At 39.1% G+C, this 23,472-nt stretch overlaps 1 protein-coding gene and 3 non-coding genes across 4 annotated transcripts; all 4 read right to left on the reverse strand.

The window, feature by feature from the left end:
• Window positions 1-2,859: 2,859 nt before the first annotated feature.
• LOC107277255 (probable esterase PIR7A) lies at window positions 2,860-11,707 on the reverse strand. Its single transcript, XM_015783367.3, has 3 exons — window positions 11,157-11,707; window positions 3,924-4,061; window positions 2,860-3,223 (listed from the first exon to the last, which is right to left on the reverse strand). Exons 1-3 carry the CDS (start codon window positions 11,652-11,654, stop codon window positions 2,942-2,944), a joined length of 918 nt encoding a protein of 305 aa, XP_015638853.3. The 5' UTR covers window positions 11,655-11,707; the 3' UTR covers window positions 2,860-2,941.
• Window positions 11,708-21,544: 9,837 nt separating this feature from the next.
• On the reverse strand, window positions 21,545-21,655 carry LOC112939115 (small nucleolar RNA snoR100). The gene has a single exon (XR_003242657.1). It is a non-coding gene; the product is annotated as a small nucleolar RNA snoR100 (small nucleolar RNA).
• A 137-nt stretch (window positions 21,656-21,792) lies between these two features.
• Window positions 21,793-21,874, reverse strand: LOC112939166 (small nucleolar RNA Z155). The gene has a single exon (XR_003242708.1). It is a non-coding gene; the product is annotated as a small nucleolar RNA Z155 (small nucleolar RNA).
• A 144-nt stretch (window positions 21,875-22,018) lies between these two features.
• On the reverse strand, window positions 22,019-22,123 carry LOC112939149 (small nucleolar RNA R41). Its single transcript, XR_003242691.1, has one exon. It is a non-coding gene; the product is annotated as a small nucleolar RNA R41 (small nucleolar RNA).
• Between the last annotated feature and the right edge of the window lie 1,349 nt (window positions 22,124-23,472).

Genomic DNA, 23,472 nt, shown 5'->3' on the forward strand with positions numbered 1-23,472 from the left:
AAGAGAAGAAAAGAGAAAAGGAGGAGAAAACGGAAGAGATGGGAAGGATCGTGAGAAGATCATGATGATCGGAAGAAAAGAAAAGGAGAAAATGAAAATGAAAAATGGGAAAAGAAAAAAAACACCGATCGGGGGAGAGGCACGCGCCACGCCGAGTGGAGACGCATTGGATGGCGTGGCAGGATGGTTTGGACCGCTTGGGTCGGGCTAGGAGGGGCATATTAGTTATTTAGACCCACATCGAATTAGATACAGATGATTTATAACCAAATAAAAAACAACTCAAATACGGATGAAGTACCAAAATTTTAGCGGAAACAAATTTAATTTTTATAATAGTAGAGATAATGTGTCATTTTATCCTCTCACTATAATATCAGTTAAACGTTACGTATAATAAAGATCAGGTCAACATGTAAGATAGAACAAAATAAACATCAAAACTGTCTGCCTAGAGAGGTAATCTGATCTAGTTTTAATTCTGTCCCTGATTTTTGTGGTCAAAGAACGAGAATCAAACTAGAAATGTAAAAAAGTAGACTTTTTCCTCATATTTATTGGGTGGAGGTGTTGCACAATTTCATTAGAAGATACTCCCTCCGTCTCATAAAACCAACTTAGTATTGGATAAGATACGTCTTAATAGTATGAATCTAGACTAAGATATATGACATCCAGTATTAGATTATTTTATTTTGGGATGGAGAGAGTACTACGGTAATATAGATGAGGTGGTGGGTTGGTTCCTTGGTGGCAGCTGGCAAACTGGTAGTTAGCACCATAACGTGTATTTATGAGATTCTAACGCTAATGAGACCGTGTTCTTTTTAAGATAAGGTATGAATTATCCATATCAGGCTTTTATAAATACAATTTCTTATATAATTTTGTATATAAACACTGCTCACATAACATTTCTTCAAGCTATTTATTGAATTATATTAGTTATTAATTAATTCGTGTATTGGACCGAACATGCCTTAAAATATTTACTGTCCCAATTGTTTCTAGGCACTTTGTGGCTAAGTGTGGAATAATATATTCCCTTCATTTTCGAATAATTAGTAACATTCAGTAATCATATTAATTTCCATCCTATCAAATTTTATAGGTTAATAGTTGTATTGTAGGCCTATTTCGCTCCGATACAATTATAAATAGCATAACAGTCTCAAGTATTTGTAGATTTATTATGGATAATATATCTCTGAAAAAATATTACCAACTAAAATAGCCAAAATTTGGTAACGTCCATGCAAGTGACTGATCGAACTAGACTTTCGAGAGTAAACTAAAATGATGATCTAAACGGAAGATTAATAAATGGACAAGGCAGCGTTCTGAACATTCCACAGTGATTTCCTTACGGTGCTAATTAATTGCTAACAGTGAGTGCATATACTGCAGAAAATTGTATCTTCCTTCGTATTAGAAATAGAAAATTGTACTCTACCCTCTACGTATTCCCTCCATCCATAAGAGCTAGACCTATTTAATATTTTAGTTATTTCAAATAAGTTGTTTTATTTGTAGTCTCTATGCATTCAAGACTTAAATGAAGAAAAAAATTAAATGTTTGATTTGAACCCGACAAGTCATGCAAATTTGGAAAAAAAAGATGTACATTTTCAAAAAAGAAAATCTCCTGATGATACTCACAGACACCTTTTTCTTTACGGAAATGCTAAATGACGGAATCCTGTTTCCAGCGCCCACGCGACGGTATCGTCTTGCTCCTCATCCTAGAGCACTAAGCGCGGCAGCAGAGCAGCGCAATGGCGGCATGCGGCAGCGAAGGAAGGAGGGAGCTTGCTAGCGGAGGAGAGAGAGAGAGAGGAGCTTGTCGGAGAAGGCCCCCGCTGCCTCGCCTCACCTCGCCGCTCCGTTAAGGAGCACATTATAGGAGAAGGGGAAGGGGCTCTCCGGAGAAAGGACTCGTGCCTGCCTTGCTGCACTGCCCGGGAAACATCGCCGGATGCTGCTGCGCTGACCCGAAGAAGGGGAGCTAGTCGGAGAAGAGGGTAAGGAAGAGGCGGCAGTGGAGGAGCAAGTTCCAGCCAAGGTGAAGAACCAGAAGGTGATTCCAATTCATTGTTTGTATTGCTGCTTGTATGCCATGGAGATTGGTATTGTTGTGTCGCCAGGGAGCTCATCGCCAGAGAGTGGACGAAGGAGGACGCAGCTACTGACGATGAGCTCTGGCGTGGGGCGTGGATGATGGAGGACGCGTCCGCCGCCGACGTGCTCCGACGTGGCATGGACGGTGGAGGATGTGACCGTCGGCGACGAGCTCTAGTGTGGGGCGTGGATGACGAAGGACACGGCCGTTGGCGGCGAGCTGTGATGTGTCGTGGACAATGGAGGATGCGGCCACCGGCGACGAGCTCTGACGTGGGACGTGGACGGTTGGACAACCAGCGACAGTGCGTTAGTTCCCGGCTCCTGATAACTTGTAAGTATCACCTAATACGTGGTAGGTATCGCCTGATATTTAACAGCTATCACCTGATACTTCGCAAGTATCACCTGATATGTAAAAGTAATCGCCTAATACCCTTATAGGTATCACCTGATACCTTAGAAGTATCGGCTAATACCGGTTAGGTATCAGGACATGATATCTCAGAAGTATCAGGATCTGATATCTAATCTGTATAATCCCGTCCCAACGGGATTCCGTTGCATAGCAGCCCCTTTTTTAATTATCTTGATGGTGTCCAAATACACATGCATTATTACATATTCCAAACGGCACAAGGATATATATATATATATATATATATATATATATATATATATATATATATATATATATATATATATATATATATATAGAGAGAGAGAGAGAGAGAGAGAGACTTATTTATTTGTTTATAATATTATATTATCAATTATTTCTGAAATTCAATCTGGCAAAATATGCATTCAAGGTTGTGGTGCTTTAATTGGCAGCGATCCTGACGAGCAGGTCGGCGAGCTTGGCCGGCTTGGAGATCATGGCCATGTGGTCGGCGCCGGCGATGTCCACCACCTCGACGCCGGGGTTCTCCGCGACCATGCGGCGCTGGAACTCGACGGGGATGGCGTGGTCGTCCTCCACGACGACGAAGACGCGCCTCGTCGACCCGTACCTCTCCTTGGTCAGGAGGCCGGCGTCCCTCATGAGCGCGTCGCCGGTGAACCGGTTCGCCGGCCGGATCAGCGACAACGCCAGGGTTAACTCCTATGGAAAAAAAAAGAAAGACTTATATATGAATCATAAATCCAAAAATAAATGAACATTTATATATATGAATATATCAGGTCAATTCGTAGGTGCATTAGAGATTGATTTTTGTCATCCCTAGCTAAAGTCCTATTTGGAATGCAGAAGCTTTACCATAAAATGTGCTTTTTCAAAAGAATTTTCTACGAAAATCGAAAATTAACATCATTTTGATCATTCACATATTCCTTAATGTAAGTGTCATCATTTTCTTTTTTTCGAAAAAAACGTTCTTTTTTTTCAAAAAGAGAAACGTTCGGGGTATTCTACCTAACTCCACAGGGTGATGAGTTAGCCATTCTAAATTTGAAGCCTTACCCCTTCTATTTATTTGATATTAGGTCCTTCCCTAATATTTATGTTTTTTCTCAAATTATACATCTATACAAATTATTAAAAATATAATCATATATAATCATATGAAGCTTTTTTAATGACAAATCTACTAATGCCATTTTCACCTATTAAATATAAATATTTTTTATTATTGATTTAACAAGTGAGATTTGACCGTACATAACGTCATCTGTTTGAGAGCAAACATACGAACTATTTGAGCTGATCTAGAGTATCATAAAAAAATTAAATTAAAATTCCCTCTTGCTCTAGAAAAAAATAAATAGAAATTGATGCCTCATGTTGCGATTTAAGGCATTACCTCTGGCGGGCTTAGCTGGTAAAGTTTCTGGGCCATAAAATTGGGCCCGAATATTTCAGGGTTTCCCGGGATATCGGGGTTCGTTTGCTCCAGCACCCTCGAGTCGAGGAAGAAATCTGCCCCAACAAAGCTCACATACTGCATCGCAAAGTAGAAACCAACAATTTCATAATTAATTAATTATGTAGGAGTATATCATCAATATACAGTGCATAATGTGATCGTAGAATAGTTACATACATGTAATAATATCTATACTGCTATGGAAAATAGTAGTGGCGGTGATAGTCCTTAATATTTTTTAACATATATTATGCAATAGTATGAATATTTGTTTAAAAAAGTGGATACATGTATTAAAATCACAAACAAGCGGTGCTTGTATATTTGACACCAAAGATATTTTATCTAAATATATTATCGTATTTTCTTTTACCCATAGCTACCCGTAGCAAAGATGGGTCTGGGCCTTTGCTAGTACCTCATGCACCACATGATTCCGTGTATTAGTATGAGGATTGCTAGAGCACGGGATTCCATTCCAACGGGATATTATATAAATCTAATCCATCTTCCCCTATGTTTGAGCTCCCACGTTTCAAAGAAATGAAGCAGTGGCACCACTAACTCCTTGCCCTCACCGGTCACAGCAACAACAGAGGAAGGAGGGAGGCGTCGAGAGGAAGGGAGAAAAGAAGATGAGACAATGACATGTGACTTGTCGGTAAGCCAGACGATGAGAGCGCACCCTCCTTCCTCATTCCTTGATATGGTACCTGATACCGTAAGTACCAAACCCGATACCTAATATATGATACTATTCACTTGGTACATGTAACACACCCTGAAAAGTTCGTTAAAATAAAATTCGAAGACCAAAAATTCGCCTCAGGAAAATTTGCAAAAACTTGCATCATGCCGAACTTATGGATTTGGATTTTACCCTTTCTCGCCAAGTGCCAAATTTTGTTTAAATTTCTACAATCCTTTCTATCCTCGAAAAGAGTTTTATCCTTATATTTTACCTCTCAGAGCAACTCTATCCTACGAAGTCCAAATCCACTCCCTCAACCTAGCCTCTACTGTTTGAGACTTTTTAAAGAAAATTCTATTTACCTCCCTTGGCCCATTTCTCCTTTTTTCCCTCAATCGGCTAGCCGAGGGAAGTCTATGTTTGCCCTCCCCCCTCCCCCCCTCCACCCTTAATCGGCTTTGTCCTCCCTTAAATCGCGGGTGAGGCCGTTCGCGCGCCGCCGCTGGCCGCCGCCCCTTCCTTCCCTCCCTCACTGGCCGTTTTGTCGCTCCCCAACCGCACGCCGCCGAGCAAATGGCAGCAAAAGCCGCGCCGGATCCACCAGCGCACCAGCGCACCGCGACGCGGTAAACACGATTGGCGGCCGAACGCCCGAAAATCCTGTCTTCGACCGCCACCTTGCCGATATTACTCGAGTTAGTGCGGGAGGTTAGCTTCCGCCTAACGGCGCCGTGTGTCAGCCATCACCCAACACCTGTCGAAGCCAATCCCGCATCGCCACGGTAGCCCCAATCGGTGACGCCGTGCCGCCGCGCCGCCAAACAGTCAACCACCTCACCTACGTGCGCGGAAGCTCGTGGATGAAATGAATGCATGCATCAGCTCACCCGGTACCTATATAAGCGCCGCCAAAGCCAAGCACGCAACCCGCCCCTCTCTTCTCCCTTCTCCCCGACATTCCACTCCCATCCATCCTCGCCACTCCCTCCCGCGCACAGGCTGCCGCCTCTTCGCTTGCTCCGCCCCGGCCGGCATCGGCTGGGCCTCGGTTGGGCAAGAGATTGCGCCACCTCTCGGTCGTCGTAACCCCGTCATACGTTTCGGCTAATCAAACACATGAACGTTTTGAACGAACGATCTTTGAACGCTCGAATGAACGGACCTTCGAACGATTGATCGAACCTCATAAAGTTTAGTACGGCTTAGACTAGAGATGTTAAGACTTGTGTAACCTCTCGCCCAACATGCGAGGAGGTTAGTATAGTAATGGTATGAACTGGTGGTGAGGGTAAACCTGACCAAGCGAGGCTTGGGGTGGGTGGATGAACCCCCACTATTAAACACAACTTCAACTTAACGACATTTTCGGTTAAAACTGCTAGGTCCTAGGTTTGTGAAATGATTTGTGAAATATAGCTTTACGCAAATAGCTCGAACCCCTTCCTGGTATCCATGTATTCATTATTTGCATTTATTTTAAGTGGTGACATGCTGAGTACGCTAGTACTCACCCTTGCTTTACCACCCTCTCTTATACCCAGTTGATGTGGAGGTGCCATTCAAAAACGCTCCCAAGGAGGGAGAGAAGGAAGAGACGCCCTAGGGACTAACTCCCAGTTGTTGCCTGCGGGAATATAGCCGGTCCGCTATAGCCTCGCTTCTGCTATCCTACCTTATGCTTTGATGTTGGTATTGTACTCGACCAGTTATGGTCTATTCGGGAACCCATTCGGGCTTTCCTTGTATCAATGAGAACTATAAAACTATGCAATGCAAACGATGTTGTACAGTATTATATTGTGTGTATGCCAACCTACCGATCCAGGGAGTTGGTATTGCGAACACATGTGGCTTTCCGTATCTAAAAACCGGGGGCCGACAGTACATATGTGTACTGGCTGATACCTAAGGTACCTGGCATGATACCCCAAGGTATCAAACCCTTGTACCTAGGTACCATGCATGATACCCGAGGTATCAAACCCTGGGTATCAACCCCCTGATACCTAAGGTATCGGCTGCGATGTACCTGTATACAACACTGACGAGTAGAAGTGATGGGTTAGCAAGGAGCATGAATAAACCCGACGGCCTCTAATCCACTTCATCAACTCCAAGGTTGCCATTTACGTTGAGACCGGCTGCCTCCACCTCCATGTCGATGCTCAGAACCTTGTCCCCCTCGGCCTCGCCGCCTCCCTTTCCTTCTACTCATACATGACAACCCCCAACCTCACAGCCATAGTTGGCTCCCTCCTTGGCTATAACCCCCATGCCCTTGTCAACCTCCACTCTCTCACATGCTCTGGATTTGGTGTAGGAAGGGTGAAAAGAGGATAGAGGATGTCGTCGATGTTGGAGACGATCATCAAGGAGTTGAGGAGAGGGAGGAGGAGGATGGCCACTGGGGCAGAGTAGTGGAAGGAGGGAGGAGGAAGATGAAGCGCTGCTGCTCGGTGGGGGAGAAAGCAAGTTGGTAGGGGAAATGGATATGGGAGATATGTAACCTTCGCCCTTGTTTTATCATGTGCCCTCGTGCCCCACGAGATTCCTTATATTAATTTTTCTGATATAAATGTGTGTGCACACATCACAAGCTAGTCCACTTTAAGTCTTACTCCCTCCGTCTCAAAATAAGTGCAGTTTTAGCACTATTCATGTTCAACGTTTGACCGTTCGTCTTATTTCAAAAAATATTATGATTAGTATTTTTATTGTTATTAGATGATAAAACATGAATAGTACTTTATGTGTGACTAATTTTTTTAATATTTTTCAAATAAGACGGATGGTCAAAGCGCTAAACACGGATATCTATGGCTGCACTTATTTTGGGACGGAGGTAGTAAAACATAGTTACTTATACTATTTAAATTATATACCAAGTATAGCTATTTTTAGAGTATGTAGTGATAAAATGTCGAAAGTTGGTGTTTGGATTCGACTGTTTAGGTGGGCTAGTCTAAACTCTAAAGTTAGAACGTAATAAATATATTGTGTCATCCATACATGATAATCATTGCACGGACTAGCTAGTACTCTCTCCATCACATATTGATATACATACAGTTTTTTGAGGTTATTCCTAAATGATCTGCATATTTATGTTCATTTATTAAGTCTATTCGTTATTTGTGCATTGGAGTAAATAGACATTGATGCATGCATCCATACATATAAGTATTTATAACCCACATGCAATATCTTGATTTGCTATTGGCTAAGAAATAGTAGGGATGGTGCATGCATAGAGTTTGTTGTTAGAGTAAATATAGTATGAGAGAGTTATTAGTTTTTCTTGATCTTGGTGTACCTATGAAATATGTAGATCAATTTAGAATGGAGGGAGTAAATAATAGTGCTCCAGCCGACCCAAATATGGCTACTTAATTATAGAGTTTTTGATCATGGAAGATAAGAAGAGAAAGATAAAACGACTAAATTACTACACTCACACTACAACACACGCACACACACGTTAGGAATGAGATTGGAGGCACTAGGCCTCAGTGCACGGAAAACGTGCAGTCCCACTAAACGCGCACGCGTGTGTGTACCCTGTTACCTAGCCGGGACCAACCGAAGTCAGTCCCGGGTAAAGAGGGGAAAAATCCCCCCGGGCGAGGGACGAGCGTTGAGTCTAAGACTCGAATGCTGATCGGCACGGAGCGAGCCACTGGCTCCTGCCACCCGCGCTAAGCGCGGTCCTCGGAGGTGGATGAGACTTTAGAGATGAAAGTACTTATTTGGGGCATGTTTGGATAGAAGGACTAAATTTCACATCGGATATTTAACACTAATTAAAAATATTAAACGTAAACTAATGACAAAACACATTCCATAACTCTAGACTAATTCGTGGGACGAATCTATTGAGCCTAATTAATCTATGATTATACTATGTGATACTACAGTAAACATATGCTAATTATGGATTAATTAGACTTAAAATAGTTGTCTCACGAATTAGCTCTTATTCATGCAATAGACTCTAGAGTTCTGACTTCATGTACAAAAGGTGGTGTTTGGATTCGACTATTTTTAGAGTATAGTGGTGTCTTGTACGTTTTATCATAAGGCGCGGCGCCAGCTAGGCAGCCAGCCAGCCATGAGACATGTATAGTCACAGGAGTAGAGTAAGGTCTCGTTTAGTTTCTAAATTTTTTTTCTAAAAGCATCACATCAAATCTTTGACACATACATAAAACATTAAATATAAAACTAATTGTACAGTTTATATGGAAATCGCGAGACGATTCTTTTGACCTAATTAGTTCATGATTAGCCATAAATGCTACAATAATCCATAATTGTTAATGACGGCTTAATTAGACTAAAAAATTTGTCTCGCGGTTTCCAGTTGATTTATAAAATTAGTTTTTTCATTTGTGTCCTAAAACATTTTTCGATATCCCGTCAAACATTCGATTCGATATGAAACTCGAAATTACAGGGCCTAATAGTACTACGCGTACCTCCAGCAGAGAGCAGACACGCCCATGTCGGCGATCTCGGCTGTGTTAACTTCCGGTGTAATTACTTCTTATCAAGATAAGTCAACTTTCTTAATTACGTCTAGCTCTCTCTTTCTCTCGCACACGCAAAATGAAAATGAGAAGCTTTTTTTAATAGATATGCAAAAGAAGTACGTGCTATTGTTTTCAATGTTTTCTAAAACAAGGCGTGGCGTGCATGTAGGAGTAGTATGATTAACTAGCACCTGAGCATTTCTTCTTGACTAAATTAAGATATCTAATTTTATTGGATGTATTGTATTTATCGGCGTGATCCAAATAATAATGTCATAATAACTTTTTTCTTGGTATTTGTATTAGTGGTTGTTATGCTTTATATTTTACAGTTGAGGAAGTATTTTTTTTAGGAATGTTTATATTCGACTGTTGTTTTAGGCAATTTCAATCACTTTTTAATTTCTTGAATGGCAATCCCATGATTCTTTACACCACTCTTCTATTAATTATTTATACGCAAAGTCCCTTTTCTTTTAAATAAAAGGTTGAAGAAATTATTGTAACCTAAACATGAAATATAACTTACCATTCATTAAAACTTGGTACAAATAAAATTACATATTAAAATATTCAATCTTGGATAAAAATGTATCAAAATCATACATAACAACAATTGCAGATAAAATGAACTTACAATTACATATTTTACGTAGGCCCTGTTTGGCGGAGCTTGTCCCAGCTGCAGCTTTTCCAAAAAACTGCTTCTGCTAGAAGCGGCCCCCAAATAATCCACAGCTTCTAAGAATCTGTAGTTATAGATTCTGAAAAATGAACTAAGAAGCCAGAAGCTGGAGAAGCTGGGTTTCAGAGTTTTTCCAGATTCTCAGAAGCTGGCTACCAAACAGCTGCTTCTCAGAATCTAAAGCTCCTCCAAACAGACCCGTAGTCCATCAATTTAAGTCTTAGTAATATGCAAATTTAGGTGATTATAAATTTGCAATTTAAGTTTTATTAAGTACTCCCTCTATCTCAAAATATAATTATTTTTAGCTATGAATCTAGATAACTGTGTTTAAAGTTATAGCTAAAAGTTACTATATTTTGGGACGGATATAGTACATTATTTTTTTTCCTTCTCGTAAGACTACCACGTTTGTTAGTGAAAGATATTTTAAAGCTGCTAGCTCTTCTTTCAAAAAAAGCAAACACTGCCAGGTGCAGATAGAGCAAAAAAAGAATAATGTCCATGTCGCTAAGAAAGATTCCCTTTCGCAGCCATGGATTGCTACCATATTTGATTTCTTATACTAGTGATCTACTCCCTCTGTCCCACGATATAAGCGATTATCTTATTTAAATTTTTTTAGAAAATATAAAAAACGAAAAGATGTGCTTAAAGTACTGTAGATAATAAAGTAAGTCACAAATAAAATAATTAATAATTTTAAAAAAATTTAAATAAGACGAGTGGTCAAACGTTGTAAGCAAAAAATCAAAATCTCTTATATTATGAAACGGAGGGAGTAAGATTTTTAATTTTTTTTAACGGAAAATAGATTTTAAAGTTCGATTACATAATCTTAAAACATTATACGGTATATTTCAATAACAGTGCTAGCTGCAGAATGAGAAAAGAAAAATGACATTCAGATTGATATAGTAAGGCTTCCTCTCTCTACTAGCCCAAAGAGCTCAAAAGCTCGTGGATTCAATCGGCTCTAACTCGTAATCATAGTAAGATGAGCTTTTGCTCAAGACCGTAATTAACGAGCCATCTCACGGGCTACTCATTTACCTCGCTTAAAAAGATTATCATATATTTGTTTTACTTAGTGATCGTTAAATTCACACTTAATTCTTCAATTACTTCGAACATAATTTGTACTTAAGTAAGTTCTTGATGATAAATTTAACATTATAAATCTTAAGATAAAACTAGTTTAACAAATCGAGTTAAGCGCTTAAGCCAAGCATTAATAAACAACTAGCTAGTCGATGTTAATTTACCTCGTCGGTGGTGTTGGCCATGGCGCGGCCGACGGGCGGCATGGACGCGGTGAGGAACACGACGGCGGCGAGCCTCTCAGGGAACCACTCGGCGGCGAGCGCGACGCTGAACCCGCCGTGGCTGTGGCCGACGAGCACGACGCGCTCCCCGTCCCCGGATGGCGGCAGCGCGGCGAGCGCGGCGAGCAGCGGGCGGGAGTAGTCCTCGAACGTGCGCACCTCGTCGACGCGCGCCGGGCTCGCGCCGGCGGCGTCCATGTCGAGCGCCGTGACGCGGTGGCCCGCGCGGCGCAGCGCCGTGGCGACCCTGTACCAGCACCACGCGCCGTGGCACAGCCCGTGCACCAGCACGAAGTGGTGCCGTCGTCCGCCGCCCTCGCCGTCCCTGGGCGCCATGGCGGCGGTCGACGACGCTGCTTGGGACATCATCATCATGCAGCTGATGGCCATGGCCATCATCATGCACACTTTCGGTAGAGAATACGACACGGACGTCATGACGTGGTGGTGTGGGCTTGTGGCGAACTGGCAGCTTATTAGCAGCCTAGCACCATAATTATATATAGGAACTAACTGGATGGCCCGCGCAATTACGCGGCTAGTACCCATATAAAATTATTTTTTTTACGCGCAAAATGATTGCATGTCAATATAAATTATATATTTTTTAATATGAGTGTACTTAAAATTTATTAAATAGTTATCTTGTTGACTTAAGATTTTGAAATACCAAACCTTATCATCTTCGTGTTTCTAATTTTATACTCCCTCCGTCCCAAAATAAGTGCAGTTTTGCACTATTCACGCTCAACGTTTGACCGTTCGTCTTATTTGAAAATTTTTTATGATTAGTATTTTTATTGCTATTAGATGATAAAATATGAATAGTATTTTTTGTGTGACTAAATATTTTCAAATTTTTCGCAAATTTTTCAAATAAAACGGACGGCCAAACGTTGGGCACGGATATCTACGGCTGCACTTATTTTGGGACGGAGGTAGTAGTTTTTAAAAGACACATCAGTTGTTACCCCTTACTTCTGTCATAGTATTTTTTATTAGCTTGCTCAATCTACCACTGTTTCTATTCATTCTCCTTAGAACCTTTAAAAATTGGATCTTAAAAACTTATAGTTTTTATAGTTTATTGTCCTATCAGGCTTCTTTCTAATAATTTCTAGAAGTTTCGTTAAACGCTGTATTCATTCTCCTTAGAACCTTTAAAAATTGGATCTTAAAAACTTATAGTTTTTATAGTTTATTGTCCTATCAGGCTTCTTTCTAATAATTTCTAGAAGTTTCGTTAAACGCTGCCATTATACTCCTACACAACCGACTGCATCTTCTCTTTATTGTCATTGCTATTTTAAAAATCGAACATAATTATCGTTTAGGTTCATATCTTTTACTTTCTAGAAGTTCCGTCAAAACGTTAGCGACGTTGTCACTATACTCCTCTACGGCTCGCTCGCTACCGCCCTTCTTTATTGTCATTGAGATTTTAAAATCAATCATGATTATTATTGGGGTTTATTTTTTTTACTTTTTAGAAGCCTGAACCTTTAAAAATTGAACCTTATAGTTTTTAGAGTTTTATTGCCTCGTTGGGTTTCATGTTTTTGATAATTTTTAGAAATCCCGTCAAACGTTGTCATTATACTCCTCTACGACCCATCCGGCAAATAATCTTTGTTGTCATTGGGATTGTAAAAATTGAACACAACTATCGTTGGAATTCATTTTTTACTTTCTAGAAAACCCACCAACCATCGACGGCTCTACCATTGTACTCCTATACGACCCGCCCGCCGCGTCTCATTTTATTATAATTGAGATTTTAAAAATCAAATATGATTATCATTGGTTTTTTTTTTACTTTCTAGAAGTCCCCGCCAACCGTGTTGACTGATTGCTTCACAACCTGCCCAACGTCCTTCCTTTTAATCGTCATTAGGATTCTATTTGGTGTTTTATTAATAGCTTTTAGATGTTTCATCAACCGCCACCACTCTACTCCTTTATAGTCCTGTTACTTAATTAATCTCGTCATGTATTTTTTTAGATGGTATTTTCTTTCATTAGTATTATTTTTTATTACCAATTTTAGTTATTTATAAATTGTATTCCTAGTTGAAATCTTTTTTTTCTTTTTCTAATTTCAGATTTTATTTTATTTATTATTATGTTCTATTGATATTTTTATTTTTTATTTTCAATTTCAGTTGTTTCAAAATTGTATTCCTACTTTAACTCTCTTTTTAATTTGCCTAATTTCGGATTTTATTATATTTTTTATTCTAAATTTTAATTAATCTCGTATTGGATACTTGTATGGAATCTTCTTTCAATATTCCTTATTTTTAATTCCGAATTTCAGTTATTTATAAATTGTATTCCTACTCGAACTCTTCTTTTCTTATTTTTCTAATTTATAAATTTATTTTATTATTATTATGAATTTTAATTAATCACGTATTGGGTTCATATATGGACTCCTCTTTCCATATTGCATATTTTTAATTCCGAATTTTAGCTATTTTTAGATTGTATTTCTACTTGGACTCTTCTTTTCTTTTTCTCCGATTAATGTGGGAATTTCTAGCCTCCACAGTAAACGTTGTGCCTCCTTTCAAGGCTGTTTTAATAATATAATAGATAGATAGGAGGATGAGATCCTACGTACTAATAAATGTGATGTACCTTTTCCGTTCAAAAAAAACTTAACTTCTGGAGTTTGAACTTTGTCAAAAAGAAAAAAAAATCTGTCATCATACCTACCCTTAGCACATAAAATGAGAAGTTTTATCATCGCTTTAGTATCCTTTACCTACTTATCTGCATTATTGTTTTTTCTGATAATGATGGGTATTTTGGTTATTTTTACTCTCCACTAATTTCACCTTGGAATGCTAGGAATGGCCTTTTTTGACTAGGGGAGTAGCTTTATAGGCCACTGCTTGACACTTGTGGCAACACTGGTTATCGGCTAAGGCCCTGTTTAGTTCCCAAAACAAAAATTTTTACGCTGTCACATCGAATGTTTGGACACATGTATGGAGTATTAAATGTAGGAAAAAGCAATTGCACAGATTGCGTGTAAATTGCAAGACATTTAAGCCTAATTGCGCCATAATTTAACAATGTGGTGCTACAGGAAAGATTTGCTAATGATGGATTAATTAGGCTTAATAAATTTATCTCGCAATTTCTTGGCAAAATATGTAATTTGTTTTGTTATTAGACTACATTTAATACTTTAAATATGTGTATGTATATCTGATGTGACAACCAAACCCAAAAAATTTTCCCAACTACACAAGGCCTAAATAGCCAATGTAATCCTTCAAGTTCACCCAATTGCTCAATTTGGTCCTTAATATTTTATTTTAAAAGAAAAAACTCAACTGGTGAGGGAAAGGGAAAGACTGTCCCCATGCATGTCTTTGCACTAAGAAGAAGTCTCAACAAAACCGATCGAGAAAGGTTTACCATATTATTTATATTATTTAGATCATCAGGAGTTTATCATATACTACTCCCTCCATCCCACTAGATAAAACATGCACGTATTTTAAAATTCAACTCTTGAAATATTAGACCAACAATTAGTCTAATACAAATAGAAATTTATTTGATGAAAATAAAATCATTGAATTTATTTTCTTGTGGTTATGATTGTTGCCGCTACAAATATTATATTATAGTATACTTGAAACCAATATTCAAATATTAGTTTTAGATATTGTGGTAAGTTTGACTATGTTTTATTCTGTGGAACAAAGGGAGTAGCGTGTTTGTATCAACAAAATCATAACCTTACATAAGTACATTCAAATATCAATTCAATGATGATATTATTGTCATCAAACAGATTTTATTTATTAGACTAATAGTTGACCAAATTTTATAATCTATACCTAATTAAAAAATACGCAAGGTTTCCGATCGTCCGTTTCGTCCGTCGCCTAAAAAATCCTTCTAATGCGCGCGTGTGATCGATCCCTTATCAACCCTTCTCCGATGGCAAAAAAAAAAAAGAAAGAAAGAAAAAAAATCATGCTGGCAACCTCACCAGTACTGGCCTTCACAGCCTGCCCCCGTGCGCCTTAATCCGAGTACGCATCAAATTTGGACCCAAATCCTAGAGAAATCACTACTACAATAACACAAGAACAGATTTCATCAGCACTCATCAACACAAGAACAGATTCCATCAACACAAGAACACAAGAAAATGCCGACACAGGAAGGGCAGGGTGCCGCCGTCGCTGCCACCGTCGCAGGGCCACCAGGTCGCCACCGCCTCCCCTCCCATCCCCTCCCCTCACGCTGGATCCGGGACGCCCGACCGCCGCCGCCTCCCCTCCCGCTGGATCCAGCAGAGGGGAGGGCACCGCCCCTGCCCACCGATTCCCCACCCGCCGGGAGGGAGGGCGCCGCCGCCCACTACCGTCGAGCCCTCCCGCGGCCTCATGGCGAGGGAGACGAGACGAGGGGCGGAGAGGCGCCGCCGCCTGTTGCCGCTCGCGGAAGGAGAGAGCCGCCGACGCCGAGGAGTAGATCGCTGGCCGCCGCTCCCCGGCCCGTCGCGCACCGCTGCTCACCGGGTGAAAGACGCCGCCGGCCAGGTGGAGGGAGCCGAGGCGGAGGCACTGGCCGCCAAGGGTAGGGCGCTGCCGGCTGGGGGGAGGGCGCCGTGGCGAGCGACGCCACCATGGGTTGGGGGAGGGTGGGAGGGACGAGATGGAGGGCGTCGTCGGCTGAGGAGAGAAGAAGAAAAAGAAGGAAAGGGAAGATGCGCAATGGAGAGGACGAGTAGAGGAAGAGAAAAGATCAGGGAAAAACGAGGAGATAATGAGGGCGGAAAAATCGAGGCGCCCGGCGCTCGCTCCGAGCGGTTAGGCTGGGCGCCCTTTGTCTCTCTCTGTGCGAAATCATGTGCAGTACATGGAGCGTGAATTACATGAAGAGAGATGGACGGCGAGTCACCGCACCGCTGCCAAAGGCCACATGCGAACATGCACGTGGCATCTGAATCCAGCAGTTTTTCATTTTCATCCCTAAAAGTATTGTTTATCCTATACTTCAGTACATACAAAATATTTGTAAAAATACCCCCAGGTTAGTACTCACACATTAATGTTCAGGACCTTGGAAGTTTTAATTTTTCAACACTGATATGATATAGAAATAGTAACCTTTTATATATTTGCATATTGGGATGACCATAGAAGTCATTAACGTAAAAAATATACGTTATATAATTTTGTGATTTTCGTGTGGTTTGACAAATTTTGCAAATGTAAATATATATCCATATACCTAATTATTAAAAAATACAGGTATTTTTTCCATCCTTTTTAATCCGCTTTTTTTATTTTTTCCACTGTTTTTTTGTCGCTGTCTTTGCATCCGTTTTAAGTCGTTTTTTTGGCACGCGGTAAGGATTCGTTTTTTTAAAGTCGCCAGGCCGACCCCTAGCGCGCCACTGTCGATTTGCCTCTCACATGCGTTTCCTCCTTCAATTAATTAAAAAATTGATTCCTTCTATTACCTCATCATTTGGTTTTAATTCACCGGATTTACTGTCGTCGTTTTTATCTGACTCTTATGGATTCGCTTTGATTTTGATAAAAGTAGAAAGATTCTCTTTGATTTTGATAAAAACGGAAAGATGATATTATGGGAGAGTGGATGAAAAGTGAAGGAGTATAATATATAGCAATCAAAAACTTTTTTACCCGTTGCAACGCACGGGCATTTTTTCTAGTAATATAAGATTTGGATATTTAAGATATGTGGGTGCGCCTTCGTGGGACGGATGGAGAACCATGTTCCACTGTTTAGCATACGACTCTAAAAGCTAGTTGCCTAGTTGGGAGTAACTCAAGATGTTGATAGCTTTGGTTTGGCCCTACTTTAGATAATCATCATAAAGCTGATTTTAAATTTGTAAATTTAATTAAGCGATTTTCTTTGTGACAAGGCCCTATTTTCATGTTTGATCCTAAGACAAGTAAAAAATCTCACATAAGTTATTTTAGAAAATTCAATCTTTGAATTCAAATCGCTTTAATTATATAATTCATTTTTTTTTGCAGGGAGTATAGTTCAAAGTTGACCGCTCAAGCAGGTTTCCGTAGCATGACACATCTGTTTGAATTCACTTGTCATGGCTATTGGCTAACGTTTCTGTTGCATAGTTGCACTGCAGTACAGTTAGTTTGCATGTGCTACCGTTAGCTTTGTCATGCTTATCTTTTGACCAGGGTTTGCAATCTACTACTCTCTCCGTTTCATAATGGAAGTTATTCTAACATTTCTCACATTTACTTTGATGTTAATAAATTTAGACATATATATATTTATCTAGATTCATTAACATTAATATGAATGTAGAAAATGCTACAATTACTTACATTGTGAAACGGAGGAAGTACTAATTGAAATGTGAGACCGACCAAGAAAAATTTTGATAAGCTAAAACATTATCTCTTTAGTAGATTATGTATCTTGATATACACAATCCACTAAAAAGATAATGTTTTTTTTCTCTTAACAAAATTCCTCAATCTCGTGCTTTTCACCATCATATATTTGTTTGATACACAATCCTCAATCTCGTGCTACAAAATTTCATTGAGTTAATCACTTCCAATGTACTGGTAGCACTAGACACACCTAAGTGCACAACTATCAGCCAAATTTGATTAGCCACCTAAGTGGATTATTACTTAATTAAGTATCATCAAGAGTATCAGCCAAATTTAAAACTAGATGATTTCCCGTACATTGTCGCGCGAAATTAAGAAGTAAAGAGAGTATTAGAGGTACACCATTGTTTAACAAGTTGCCGTTGATTCCAAGCATGGTAAAATAGAGGGAAAATATCTAGTGCAAACCACATATATAGTGAAAACTTGGAAACTACCGTTGGATCGAGAAATGAATGTTCGAGATTCGTCCACGTCACCCTGAGTTAAAACTCCTAGTTAAATTTTAACTCAGGGTGACGTGGACGAATCTCGGACGTCCATTTCTCGATTCAACAGTAGTTTTCATGTTTTCACTACATATGTGGTTTGCACTACATATTTTCCCAAATATTGAGATGAAGTACACCACTGTGTAGTAGATGACTCTGTAAGCTGGTTGAGAGTAACTCAAGATTAAGATATTAGAGTAAGGGCATGTTTGGTACAGCTCCAACTCTTAAATATAACTCCAAGAGTTGAGTCTGGAGTGGAGTTGTGGAGCTGCCTAAATCCAGCTCCACAACTCCAGTACATTTTGTGAGAGAGCTCCACCCAACTCTACTCCCAGTTTTGGTGGAGCTAAAACTGTTTGGCTAAGCTCCATCCCTCCTGGAGCTGTGTCAAACAGGCCCTAACTCTAGATCTAGGGTGATTATGATCTAGAGTAACTCTCAACCAGCTTAATTTGGCTTGCCTCTACTCTAAACATAATCACCCTAGAGCTGATTTTAAATTTACAGGTTTAATTTTAGGATTATTTTTTTGGTTGTTTTGTTTGTCATAAAGCTTTCATGTTTGCTCGCATCACAAGTAAAAGATCTACTCCCTCCATTTATTTTATATTACAAGTCATTTTACTTTTCTATAAGTCAAACATTTTAAGTTTAAGTTTCACTAAGTTTATAAAAAAATATAATAATATTTTTAACACAAAACAAACACAATATCAAAATATATTCAATATTAGATTTAGTGAAACTAATTTAAGGTTGTAAATATTGTTATCTTTTCTATGAATTTAATCAAATTTAAAAGTTTAACTTAGGAAATATCAAAGCGATTTATAAAATGAATCACAGTAGTTTTTAAAATTTAAAATTTATAAATCATTTTTAAAATTTAAAATCACGCGTTAATTATATAATTCAAAGTTGACCAAGCAGAACCATAGCAGTATTTTTTTAGGATGGCATCCGTGTTCCAATCTCCAATCATTTGGCACTATACCAATTATTACACTGAGTTGAATTCACGTGTCATGGCTAACATTTTCCATTGCAGAGTTACTACAATACCCTTCCATTTCTAAATACAAGGGATTTTGGTTATGGTTAGTTGTGACATATCATAGTACAATAAATCTGGATAAGAAACTGTCCAGATTTATTATAATAGGATATACCACATTTAAACAAAACCTCTTATATTTAGATGCGGAGAGATTATTAACCATCAGCTGTATATGTCACCGGCAAAGCAAGTAGGCTACTTCGGCACGGGCCCTGGATATGATAGAAACTCCATCACTCTGGATTTGGACAATCTGAGCCGTCTATGGCTGAGATCACCTCTCCTAATTATCATACATTAGAGGGGTAAATATTTTCTTTTTCAGCTTTCCTGTTCCATTCACAACGATCGCGGGCAGGATTTATAAAACCGTGCGGTAAAGCTTTTGATACCCACACGATCACCATGAAAACCATCTTATCATGGGTTGACCTTAATTCCATCCGAATCGATTTAGTGAACCCTGATCGCGGGTCGCCGATCGAGGAACATCTCCGTGGACGATGCGGCCGGCCAGCAACAGCGGGAAAGCTGGCCATCGCCACCGTACGTGCTAATCACGTTCGCCAACAGCGATGGCACCATCTCAACGAGCCTCTGTCATGCCCATCACGGTGGACTTCCACGGGATGGTCGTTCATGCCAGTAGGCTAGGCCAACTCGCCGGTCTTGTAACCCGTCCCTGTCCATCACCGGCTGTGTGACTGTGGGGTGCTACTTGTGCTCCCCTTCCGAGAGATGAACAGCGCCACTGACATGACATGCATGTCCCAAGTCCCAAACGGCACGGGCGAAAAGCTGGAACGAACTATGGTCATGTGCATCCCTGATAAGAGTTGGATGAAGCCTAAGGGCTCATTCGGTTCACAGGATTTTCAAAACATAGAAATACTTCGTGAATACATATGTAAACCAACACAGATATTTTTCCTATGCTGTTGAGCAAGCCAACCAAAAGAATGCAAATATTAGGTTGGAGTGGATTATTTTTTCCTATGCTTTTCCTTGGAGGAATGGAAAACTTTCCTATGGTACATTCCTATGAAACGAATAAGCCCTATTCCTATTCCTATGCTTTTCCTTTGCAATTCCTTTGAAAGGAATAAGCCCTAAAATTTTCGTGACACGCTTTTTAAACTGCTAAACGGTACGTTTCGTACAAAAACTTTATATTAAAGTTACTCTAAAATATCATATTAATATATTATTCAAGTTTGTAATAATTAAAACTCAATCAATTATACGTTAAAACCACCTCATTTTACGTAAAAAAACTTAATCTCCATCTTCAGGAGAAAAGAACACCTACACAATGTTTAGCCAGAGTTTATGCTGATGCATATATCTGAGTTGTATTGAGAAGTAACATATATAATGAGAATAGATGAATTAATTAGTTAAAAAGAGATTTAGACTAGATTCCTAAACACCTCCCGTCCTATCTAGCTCTGCCTCTCTGCCCATGAATGGTGGTGTTGCTGTTAGAATTACAACTCCAGCATAACATAGACCATGTTACTGAGGTGTTTAGTTGCTGGTTATACTTTTAACACATTTTGTCATCTTAAAGATTAACAAGTTTGACTAACTTCATAGCCTGTTTGGTTCTAATAATAAAATGCAACAAGATTAACTGGTATAAATCTTCACTAGTTTCTGCTTATGTTCTTCATGGCCTGAGCATCAAAATCTCTAAAGCACAACCGGAGGCAGCACTATGCAAAAGAGCAACAAGAGCAAGCACATGCATAAAATGAATAAACATTATATTTCACTTGTAACGACTCCTTTTAAGGACACAAATATTAGGAAATAACCTAATATCAAATAATTAAAAATGATGAGCCTTCGAACCCCAGAAGACCCTGGCGTATAGGACTCCCTCTTTAAGGGCTCTTTTGGAACAAATTACAAAGGAAAAGTAGAGGAATTTTTACATTAAAATTATATGGCAAATTTTCCCAGGTACTCCTTTGCAACAAGGAACTTGAAATTCCTGCATTTTAGAATTCCTAAGGATCAACTATCTATGCCACAATTCCTAAAGAACTAGATGTCATATCGATTCCTCAATTTTTCACATGTTTATGTATTTTAATTCCTGTAGCCATTTAAAACAAAGAATTATTTCCGAAGGGACACTGAAAAATTAATGACAAATTTAGGATTATGTAGATCGCATTGGCATATCAATAAGGACAACTTAGTGTAAGTTTGTGCAGAAGTACAGAGTTACAATACGATCTTGATCGTTCTGGCATGTCGATCCATCCACCATACCCATCCATCCCCTAAAAACCCAATGTTACCGGAAGATAAACCGGAAGCAAAATTCAGATAGGAAAATGTGGGTCAAATCCAGGCCCGCGAGATCAAAGCCCGAAGGCGTCACTGCAGGCAGACATGCAGACCTTGTGGTGAATCTCCGTGCACACTACCATGCTTCCTTCCTCTTATTTCGTCCAGAGCATCGGCTTATTGTGCAAGGATTAGCAATTAAATACCAAATCTAAGTCATGACGAACAAGGAAAACAACTGGATCTGGTGGGAAAAACTGAGATCTTTTTTTTTTCGTAGGGCAAGTTTCTGCAGCTGATCAGATAATTGTAGTCTGAATTTTAGGGTCAACACATCAAAAGAGTTTCTGTGAAAGTTTTATCCTCACATCAACTGAGAGCAGATCTTGCACTAGCTTGTATTACAGTTCACCAGAAGACAGCAAAAGGAAGAGAGAAAAAATCAAAGAACAAAAATGAACAGTTCACAAAGTGTACAAGAGCAAACAAAAATAAAAAAAGAACTCGCAGGGTTGGTTTTGGTAGGCTCAGAAGGATCCATTGGTTTCTCTCAATCAGGAGGAGGAAAACTAGGTCTCCATCCCTCAGAAAATCCCTTATCAATACGCATCACAGCCAGGCCACCGAACCCAAGATTCATTACCAAGAGAAACAAAACGAAAGAGAAACCAAGGATAGATTTAACAGCAGAAGGCAAACGAAAGAGACCACCAAAACAACCATCATAAACACAAATCATCAAACAGAGAGGCGAGGAGGAGTATAACAACAGCATATTTCGTTGGAGCAAGAGAGGCGGCGGAGGGAGACAAACCCGCAGCTTGGGGGAATATATAGAGTGGAGATTAGTGGGCTAGGGTTTTGGGAGGATTGCACGGTTTGGGCCTGAGTTGGGCTGGTGAGCCTGCGTTTCTTCCTAGGAATAAGTCTATTTGCCTTCCTCATTAGTTTAATAAAATAAATGGTAGTAGAAGTAAGTTTTTTTCTATAAAATGTATTTTTTAGGTCCCCATCGTTTGGCTTATTTTCTAATAAACCAAAACGGCTTATTAGAAAATAAAAGAATTTGTGGGTAAAACTTTTATAAATATGTTACTATGTTGAAAATATGTCAAAATCAATCTTAAAATTAAGCTTGAAAATTTAAAATTTGGATTTTTCTTTGGCTTATTAGGCCATCCGATGGGGCTGTTATTACTTTGAAGTGTGAAACACATAAAATGTTTAAACAATTCATTCAATAAATAATTTGAAAAGAACAATTCATTCAATAAATAATTCAAAAAAGTAATTCGTAGGAGTTACTTTTTTGTCACCAACTTATGTGGGGGAAATTTGATAATTTAACATTTTTTTTTCTACCCAATTTCTTTGATTGACACTTGTGATGATAACATGTAGGACCATTTAGATGTTAAATAATCGAAGCCTATTTTAAAAGGTGTTAAATTATCAAATCTTTCCTTGTATGTACCACAGTTCTTAAATTACGGTTTCTTAAAAAACTTTGTATATCAGCCTATTCTAAACCACCTATTAGTTTTATAATATTATATTTATAATTCCTACTTAAAAATTTTTTTGATACTACGTCCAATTAAATAACAGAGCCTTAGACTTACTGAAATAAAATCAAAATGAGAGGAGAAAGGTCAAGCTGGAAGAATTTTGCGAGGGAGACATATAAGTCACTGTCGCGTGAATTACCCTTACAGTGAGAATGAATGTATGTAGAATAAATTTCACAAAACTATATACATTTTGACCAAATTATTGCAAAACTATATATTTAAGGTGTTGTGTCACAAATCTACATATTTATTACAAATATTATAAAACTACAAGCATTTGGTTTTATGAAATTCCCTGATGTATATAATACGCGATCAAAGCAGCCTGAAAACGACAACATTTCGAGATGCAAAGATTTTTTTTTTAATAGCAGCATGAGCAGTTACAAATGTACAATGACG

The sequence above is a fragment of the Oryza sativa genome, chromosome 5, assembly GCF_034140825.1.
Source record: "Oryza sativa Japonica Group chromosome 5, ASM3414082v1".
Lineage (NCBI taxonomy): Eukaryota > Viridiplantae > Streptophyta > Magnoliopsida > Poales > Poaceae > Oryza > Oryza sativa.

Coding starts and splice junctions, on each gene's coding strand:
- LOC107277255 (XM_015783367.3), bottom strand. CDS start 11,654: ATGACGTCCGTGTCGTATTCTCTACCGAAAGTGTGCATGATGATGGCC. Junction 4,062..11,156: donor TGGCCAACACCACCGACGAG/GTAAATTAACAT, acceptor TTTGCGATGCAG/TATGTGAGCTTTGTTGGGGC. Junction 3,224..3,923: donor ACCAGCTAAGCCCGCCAGAG/GTAATGCCTTAA, acceptor TTTTTTCCATAG/GAGTTAACCCTGGCGTTGTC.